Genomic DNA, 8,753 nt, shown 5'->3' with positions numbered 1-8,753 from the left:
ACGAACTATGAGGAAGCGATGATGAGCCCAGATTCCGCAAAATGGCTTGAGGCCATGAAATCTGAGATGGGATCCATGTATGAGAACAAAGTGTGGACTTTGGTTGACTTGCCCGATGATCGGCAAGCCATAGAAAATAAATGGATCTTCAAGAGGAAGACGGACGCTGATAGTAGTGTTACTATCTACAAAGCTAGACTTGTCGAAAAAGGTTTTTGACAAAGTTCAAGGTGTTGACTATGATGAGAGTTTCTCACTCGTATCTATGCTTAAGTCTGTCCGAATCATGTTAGCAATTGCCGCATTTCATGAAATCTGGCAAATGGATAACAAAACTGCAATCCTTAATGGATTTATTAAAGAAGAGTTGTATATGATGCAACCAGAAGGTTTTGTCAATCCTAAAGGTGTTAACAAAATATGCAAGCTCCAGCGATCCATCAATGGACTGGTGCAAGCATCTCGGAGTTGGAATATACGCTTTGATAAGTTGATCAAAGCATATAGTTTTATACAGACTTGCGGTGAAGCCTGTATTTACAAGAAAGTGAGTGGGAGCACTACAACATTTCTGATAAGTATATGTGAATGACATATTGTTGATCAGAAATAATGTAGAATTATTCTGCAAAGCATAAAGGAGTGTTTGAAAGGAGTTTTTCAAAGAAAGACCTCGGTGAAGCTGCTTACATGTTGAGCATCAAGATCAATAGAGATAGATCAAGACGCTTGATAAGTTTTTTCAATGAAGTACATACCTTGACAAGATTTTGAAGTAGTTCAAAATGGAACAGTCAAAGAAAGAGTTCTTGTCTGTGTTACAAGGTGTGAAATTGAGTAAGACTCAAAACTCGACCACGGCAGAAGATAGAAAGAGAATGAAAGTCATTCCCTGTGCCTTGGCCATAGGTTCTATAAAGTATGCCATGCTGTGTACCAGATCTATTGTATACCCTACACTGATTTTGGCAAGGGAGTACAATAGTGATCTAGGAGTAGATCACTAGACAACGGTCAAAATTATCCTTAGTGGAATAAGGATATGTTTCTCGATTATGGAAGTGACAAAAGGTTCGTCGTAAAGGGTTACGTCGATGCAAGTTTTGACACTGATCTAGATGACTCTAAGTCTCAATCTGGATACATATTGAAAGTGGGAGAAATTAGCTAGAGTAGCTCCGTGCAGAGCATTGTTGACATAGAAATTTGCAAAATACATACGGATCTGAATATGGCAGACCCGTTGACTAAAATTATCTCACAAGCAAAACATGATCACACCTTAGTACTCTTTGGGTGTTAATCACATAGCAATGTGAACTAGATTACTGACTCTAGTAAACCCTTTGGGTGTTGGTCACATGATGATGTGAGCTATGGGTGTTAATCATATGGTGTTGTGAACTATTGGTGTTAAATCACATGGCGATGTGAACTAGATTATTGACTCTAGTGCAAGTGGGAGACTGAAGGAAATATGCCCTAGGGGCAATAATAAAGTTATTATTTATTTCCTTATTTCATGATAAATGTTTATTATTCATGCTAGAATTGTATTAACCAAAAACATAATACATGTGTGAATACATAGAAAACAGAGTGTCACTAGTATGCCTTTACTTGACTAGCTCATTGATCAAAGATGGTTAAGTTTCCTAGCCATAGACATGAGTTGTCATTTGATTAACGGGATCACATCATTAGGAGAATGATGTGATTGACATGACCCATTCCGTTAGCTTAGCACTCGATCGTTTTAGTATGTTGCTATTGCTTTCTTCATGACTTATACATGTTCCTATGACTATGAGATTATGCAACTCCCGTTTACTGGAGGAACACTTTATGTGCTACCAAACGTCACAACGTAACTGGGTGATTATAAAGGTGCTCTACAGGTGTCTCCAAAGTTACTTGTTGGGTTGGCGTATTTCGAGACTAGGATTTGTCACTCCGAATGTCGGAGAGGTATCTCTGGGCCCTCTCGGTAATGCACATCACTTAAGCCTTGCAAGCATTGCAACTAATGAGTTAGTTGCGAGATGATGTATTACGGAACGAGTAAAGAGACTTGCCGATAACGAGATTGAACTAGGTATTGGATACCGACGATCGAATCTCGGGCAAGTAACATACCGATGACAAAGGGAACAACGTATGTTGTTATGCGGTCGGACCGATAAAGATCTTCGTAGAATATGTAGGAGCCAATATGAGCATCCAGGTTCCGCTATTGGTTATTGACTGGAGACGTGTCTCGGTCATGTCTACATTGTTCTCGAACCCGAGGGTCCGCACGCTTAAGGTTTCGATGACAGTTATATTATGAGTTTATGAGTTTTAATGTACCGAAGGAGTTCGGAGTCCCGGATAAGATCGGGGACATGACGAGGAGTCTCGAAATGGTCGAGACGTAAAAATCGATATATTGGACGACTATATTCGGACTTCGGAAAGGTTCCGAGTGGTTCGGGTATTTTTCGGAGTACCGGGGAGTTACGGGAATACGGGGGATGAAGTATTGGGCCTTCATTCCTTTATATACGGGGGCGGGGGCACCCCATAGACACACAAGTTGATCTTCGTGATCGTTCCTTAGCCGTGTGCGGTGCCCCCCTCCACTATATTCCACCTCGGTCATATTGTAGCGATGCTTAGGCGAAGCCCTACGACGGTTGAACATCAAGATCGTCACCACGTCGTCGTGCTGACGGAACTCTTCCCCGAAGCTTTGCTGGATCGGAGCCCGGGGAGCGTCATCGAGCTGAACGTGTGCCAAGAACTCGGAGGTACCGTTGTAACGGTGCTTCGATCGGTCGGACAGGGAAGACGTACGACTACTTCCTCTACGTTGCATCAACGCTTCCGCTTCGGTCTACGAGGGTACGTAGACAACACTCTCCCCTCTCGTTGCTATGCATCACCATGATCTTGCGTGTGCGTAGGAATTTTTTTGAAATTACTACGTTCCCCAACAAACGTGGCTCCCCATCCTCTCCATCAGAACAATATACAATGGTGGCTGATGATACATAGACGATAGAAACTCCCAAAATCCCCTCCATCATAACCCTTTCCCATGGTACCCTCAAATCCCTAAATCACACATCAGAGAGAGGGGCAATGGGTTCGCATCACGTACTGGGATTCATGGCTTCAATCCGATCACGATTTCGTCGTCTGGATCATGGGCGACGACGCCTGCGGTGGATTCAACCTCGACGGCGACGACGGCTGCGGAGGCGGCGTCGAAGGAAGCAGAGGACGCGAACCGATCAGAGAGAGAGGGGTTTGGGTGCGTTCACCTGGTCCAACTCAACCGAGCCACGTCACCAGAACTCTCTCTCTACTCACCACAATACCATGCCATGTCACGCGGTGTTGCCCCAAAACCGAGTTAAATCGATGCAAAACCACTTAGGGGGAGATTTATCCGGTTTTGGGGATTTTAGGGTGTAAAGTGTACCAAATTCGAGTTCAGGGGGATATTCGTCCATCAGACCACATTTGAGGGTGAAATATGGACTTTTTTCGTACAAAATCGAAAAATCATAGCGTTAAAAAAATCGCAAAAATAAATGCTATTGACAGGTTTCGAACTCGTGCTACCACTCAAACTACTTGATACCAGTGATAGATAACAGCGCAAATTATATAATAACAAAGTTGTGTTGCTATTTTATTGCACAAAACTGTACCAATTAATATTTTTTGAATTATTTGACGAAAAAATCGTGAATTTGAAAAGGTTCATAGATTTCGAACAAAGTTCATCAGTTTTCAAGAAAAGTTCACAAACTTGAAAAAAAGTTCATCAATTTTCAAACAAAAAGTTCATCAAAAATTTGAAAAAGTTCATCGTTTTTCAAAATTAGTTCATCAATTTTCAAGAAAAGTTCATCAATTTTCAAACAAAAAGTTCATCGAAAATTTGAAAAAGTTCATGGGTTTTCAAAATTAGTTCATCAATTTTCAAGAAAAGTTCACAAACTTGAAAAAAAGTTCATCAATTTTCAAACAAAAAGTTCATTGGTTTTGTAAAGTTCATCAAATTTAAAAAAAGTTCGTCGAAATTGAAAAAAGTTCATCAATTTTCTAGACAGGTTCACAAAACTTGAAAATAGTTCATCAACATTGAAAAAAGTTCATGAATATTTGAAAAAAGTTCATCAATTTTTTTTAAAGTTCATAAAATTTGAAAAACAAGTTCTTGAATTTTTTTAGGAAAGTTCACAAAAATAAAAAACAGTTCATGGATTTTTGAAAAAATGTCCGTTGATTGTGAAGAAAAATTTCATCGGTTTACAATCACGCATTTAAGATAAAAAAATAAAAACAAAAAGAAACAGAAAAACAGAAAAAGGAAAAGAAAAAAAAGAAAGAAAATGCGAACTGAAATAATAAGAAGGACGCAAGAAGTTATCGTGCATATCGTGCTGGTTAGCACGGTGCGCTGTGAACGTGTAGGTCCTGGGTCCGATTCGGTGCAGCTCTCTATTTTTTGCACTTTATGAAGAGACGTAGCAAAACGCTAAATGGGCCGGCCCATCTCGCTGTGGACTGTAGGCGCCAGTTTGCGAAATGGCCTGTAACGGGCGCCTGCAAACACCGCGAGCCTATGGCTCCCTGTTAATATCCGGTTCCCCTTCCTCCGTCCCCTCCAACCGCTCTCCATCCCGCACCCGTCCAGATCTAGGGTTTCTCGTCCTCTCCCGCCCCTCTTCCCAACGCCGCCATCTTCTCCTACGCCGCCGCCGGGCCGTCCAAGCCACCATGTTTGAGCTGAAGATGGTGAAGGGAAGCACCTTACAGGGTGTCCTGGAGGCGATCCTCGACCTGGTCAATGTGGCCAACGTCGACTGCTCCAGCGAGGGCTTCTCGCTCCAGGCCCTGGACACCGAACACGTCGTCTTCCTCTCGCTCTTCTTCCCCTCCGAGGCCTTCCAGTCCTACCGCTGCGACGAAGACCGCTCCATGGGCATCGCAATCGCCGACATGGTCGATTTCCTCCGCTCCTCCAACGATGGTGACATCATCACCATCAAGGCCACCGACCAAAACTTGGAAGACATTACCATAACATTAGAGTCGCCCGGTAAGTGTCCGCACGTCTTTTGCGATAGCTGCTCTTCGCCCTGACCCTGTGCTGATTTTGTGTTTGTGGAAATGAACAGACAAGATTAAAACTATGGCTATAGATTTGCGGCTTGTGGACGCCACAAGCCAATGCCTCAAAATCCCGGATTGGAACGATATGGAGTCGGACTACCAGGCCATTTTCTGCATGCCCTCTGAGGAGTTTAGGTTGAACTGCAAGTCCCTCAGCGTCATCGACGACGATGGTACATAGATTTACCTGGTTATTTATAAGGCTAACTGTTACTGTTGCGCATGGAGGATTCTAGTTATGTACCTTGAACCATTTCCATCTCCTGCTGTAGTTGTCATCTCGGTGAATGAGGAGGTCATCAGCTTCTCTACTAAAGGAGAAAGTGGGTGCGTGAACATTTCCCATGTGACGAACAAAACCGACAAGGTACTTAATAGTTTGACCCTCTTAGCCCCTCAAATTGGAATGGATACCCTCCTCCTCGGAAAATCTGTATGTGACTGTAACATGAAATGCAGTGAACAACCATATCAGTGATGTGTTGTAGATTCTTAGCAAGTGTGCATTCTTGGTTCCTCACCTAGGTTATAGGCACCAGAGTAGCCGAACATGCATACATAGTGCCTTAGAATTTCGTTGTCTCACTATACTGTGTTGAGTTGCTAATTCACTTTGTTTGTACTGTACTGTGTTGAGTTGCTAATTCACTTTGTTTGTTAATGTTGGTTTCTGTGTTTGGAGTATGTTTAGTCTGCATAACTTGCAAGTTAATTTGTCTAGAGCAGAAGCTACATATATTTCATAAAGCGGAACATGGCTCTTCATTTGGTTGATTACATTGGTATTGGTAAATGGGGTTGAATTAGATGTTTGTTTTTTAGTTAGCTTATTATTTCCTCCTTTAACTGTAAAATCTTGGTGACGTGGTTAACTACTCTGCAGTGCAAATTAACATCTGTTTATTCTATAAATTTCATTTGGTTCTATCATATGGAGTAACATCTTTAGCATCTTGTGCCATTCAACTAGTATTTTAAGAAACTACTGAAGAATAGATCCGTCTATGCGTATCTGCACTAGTTAATGGGTCATGTTTGTATCAATGCAGCCAGAAAAAGCTAGTGTTATCCTTACACATGCGCGAGGGCCACTTTCATTGACCTTGAACTGGAGGTACATGAAGTCCTGCGCCAAGGTGTCTAAGCTGTTTGATCAAGTGAAGATTGGTCTCTCCACCAAGCGACCTTTGATGGTCGAGTGCCAAATTGTAGAGAAGGGCTACATCAGGTATTTCGTGGCACCACTAAAGGCAGAGGAAGGGAAAACTGAGACCGAAGAGGCAGAGGGAGAGGAAGGGAGGCAAAGGAAGAAAGCAAAAAAAAATGATGAAACGGGAAGCATCTTTAGTACCATGTTGGAGCTGCGGATGGTGAAGGCAAAGGGAAGCATCTTCGAGGATGTCCTGGAGGCGATCCTCGACCTGGTCAATGTGGCCAACGTCAACTGCTCCAGCAAGGGCTTCTCGCTCCAGGCCGTGGACACCGAACAGGTCGTCTTCCTCTCGCTCTTCTTCCCCCCCGAGGTCTTCCAGTCCTACCGCTGCGACAAACACTGCTCCATGGGCATCGCAATCGCCGACATAGTCAATTTCCTCCGCGCCTCCAAAGATGGTGACATCATCACCATCAAGGTCACCGACCAAAACTTTGAAGACATTACCATAACATTCGTGTCGCCCGGTAAGTGCCAGCACGTCTTTTGCGATAGCTGCTCTTCGCCCTGACCCTGTGCTGATTTTGTGTTTGTGGAAATGAACAGACAAGACTAAAACTACGGCTATGAATTTGCGGCTTGTGGACGACAGAAGCCATCGCCTCAAAATTCCGGATTGGCAGGATATGGAGTCGGAGTACCAGGCCATTTTCTGCATGCCCTCTAAGGTGTTTATGTTGAACTGCAAGTCCCTCAGCGTCATCGACGACGATGGTACATAGATTTACCTGGCGATTTATAAGGCTAACTGTTACTGTTGCGCATGGAGGATTCTAGTTATGTACCTTGAACCATTTCCATCTCCTGCTGTAGTTGTCATCAAGGTGAATGAGAAGGTCATCAGCTTCTTTACTTCAGGAGAAAGAAGGTGCATGAACATTTCCCATGTGCTGAACAAAACTGACAAGGTACTTAATAGTTTGACCCTCTTAGCCCCTCAAATTGGAATGGATATCCTCCTCCTCTGAATATCTGTATGTGACTGTAACATGAAATGCAGTGAACAACCATATCAGTGATGTGTTGTAGATTCTTAGCAAGTGTGCATTCTTGGTTCCTCACCTAGGTTATAGGCACCAGAGTAGCCGAACATGCATACATAGTGCCTTAGAATTTCGTTGTCTCACTATACTGTGTTGAGTTCCTAATTCACTTTGTTTGTTAATGTTGGTTTCTGTGTTTGGAGTATGTTTAGTCTGCATAACTTGCAAGTTAATTTGTCTAGAGCAGAAGCTACATATATTTCATAAAGCGGAAAATGGCTCTTCAAGCAGTAAATGGGGTTGAATTAGATGTTTGTTTTTTAGTTAGCTTATTATTTCCTCCTTTAACTGTAAAATCTTGGTGACGTGGTTAACTACTCTGCAGTGCAAACTAACATCTGTTTATTCTATAAATTTCAATTGGTTCTATCATATGGAGTAACATCTTTAGTATCTTGTGCCATTCAACTAGTATTTTAAGAAACTACTGAAGAATAGATCCGTCTATGCGTATCTGCACGTATCTGCACTAGTTAATGGGTCATGTTTGTATCAATGCAGCGTGTTACCCTTACACATGCGCGAGGGCCAGTTTCATTGGCCTTGAACCTGAGGTACATGAAGTCCTGCGCCAAGGTGTCTTCTACCCTGTTTGATCAAGTGAAGATCGGTCTCTCCACCACGCTACCTTTGATGGTCGAGTGCATAATTGCAGAGAAGGGCTACATCAGGTATTTCGTGGCACCACTAAAGGAAGAGGAAGGGAGGCAAAGGAAGAAAGCAAAAAAAAAAAAAGATGAAACGGGAGATGAGATGCTGGGCTGATGAATAAGCAGGGATCCGTTGCCTACTATTGTGTGCAAGCAAAATTGAGTTCTTGTGTTCAATTAGCAATTGAAGTATGTGTAGTAAGAGTCTGCTCGTGACAACATCTCTACTTTTAAGTGTCTTCCGTATTTTGAACAAACGATGATGTCTGTACTAAGGTGCAATGTATGAACTTATGAATGGAGCAATCTCATTTGCGAACCGTTCCGAGCGTGCCTCATTTATGATGAGATCTATTGAAACGAACCAAGGTTTTTCTATTATTTTTAATATAAGAAAACGCAACAGGAAAGACGATAGAAACCTTGTCTTCTGGTCCCATGCTTCTGGTGGGGAAAAAAGGAGGCAAAAAAGAACAAAGGCAAAAAAGAAAGAACAACGATCTGAAGTGCTCCTGTACCTTTGGCCTAATCCCCAATCCAAAAATCTATAACGAACACCTCAATAGCTGTTACAACCTACCCCTATCCATGAACTTGACCCCATCATACAAAACGAGTATGGCAGCCGCACCCGTGCTCCTACACTAGTTAGACAGCGCGCAACGGTAGAAAGACCTG

At 42.7% G+C, this 8,753-nt stretch overlaps 1 protein-coding gene across 1 annotated transcript; it reads left to right on the top strand.

The window, feature by feature from the left end:
- Window positions 1-4,623: 4,623 nt before the first annotated feature.
- LOC119276651 lies at window positions 4,624-8,417 on the top strand. Its single transcript, XM_037557774.1, has 7 exons — window positions 4,624-5,095; window positions 5,175-5,342; window positions 5,442-5,536; window positions 6,219-6,849; window positions 6,929-7,096; window positions 7,196-7,290; window positions 7,927-8,417. The coding sequence occupies exons 1-7, from the start codon at window positions 4,774-4,776 to the stop codon at window positions 8,188-8,190; spliced, it is 1,743 nt and encodes a 580-aa protein (XP_037413671.1). The 5' UTR covers window positions 4,624-4,773; the 3' UTR covers window positions 8,191-8,417.
- Window positions 8,418-8,753: the final 336 nt, after the last annotated feature.

The sequence above is a fragment of the Triticum dicoccoides genome, chromosome 3B, assembly GCF_002162155.2.
Source record: "Triticum dicoccoides isolate Atlit2015 ecotype Zavitan chromosome 3B, WEW_v2.0, whole genome shotgun sequence".
Lineage (NCBI taxonomy): Eukaryota > Viridiplantae > Streptophyta > Magnoliopsida > Poales > Poaceae > Triticum > Triticum dicoccoides.
Note: the sequence above shows the minus strand (reverse complement) of the source record. Positions and strands in the feature narration are given on the sequence as shown.

Coding starts and splice junctions, on each gene's coding strand:
- LOC119276651 (XM_037557774.1), top strand. CDS start 4,774: ATGTTTGAGCTGAAGATGGTGAAGGGAAGCACCTTACAGGGTGTCCTG. Junction 5,343..5,441: donor CAGCGTCATCGACGACGATG/GTACATAGATTT, acceptor CTCCTGCTGTAG/TTGTCATCTCGGTGAATGAG. Junction 7,097..7,195: donor CAGCGTCATCGACGACGATG/GTACATAGATTT, acceptor CTCCTGCTGTAG/TTGTCATCAAGGTGAATGAG.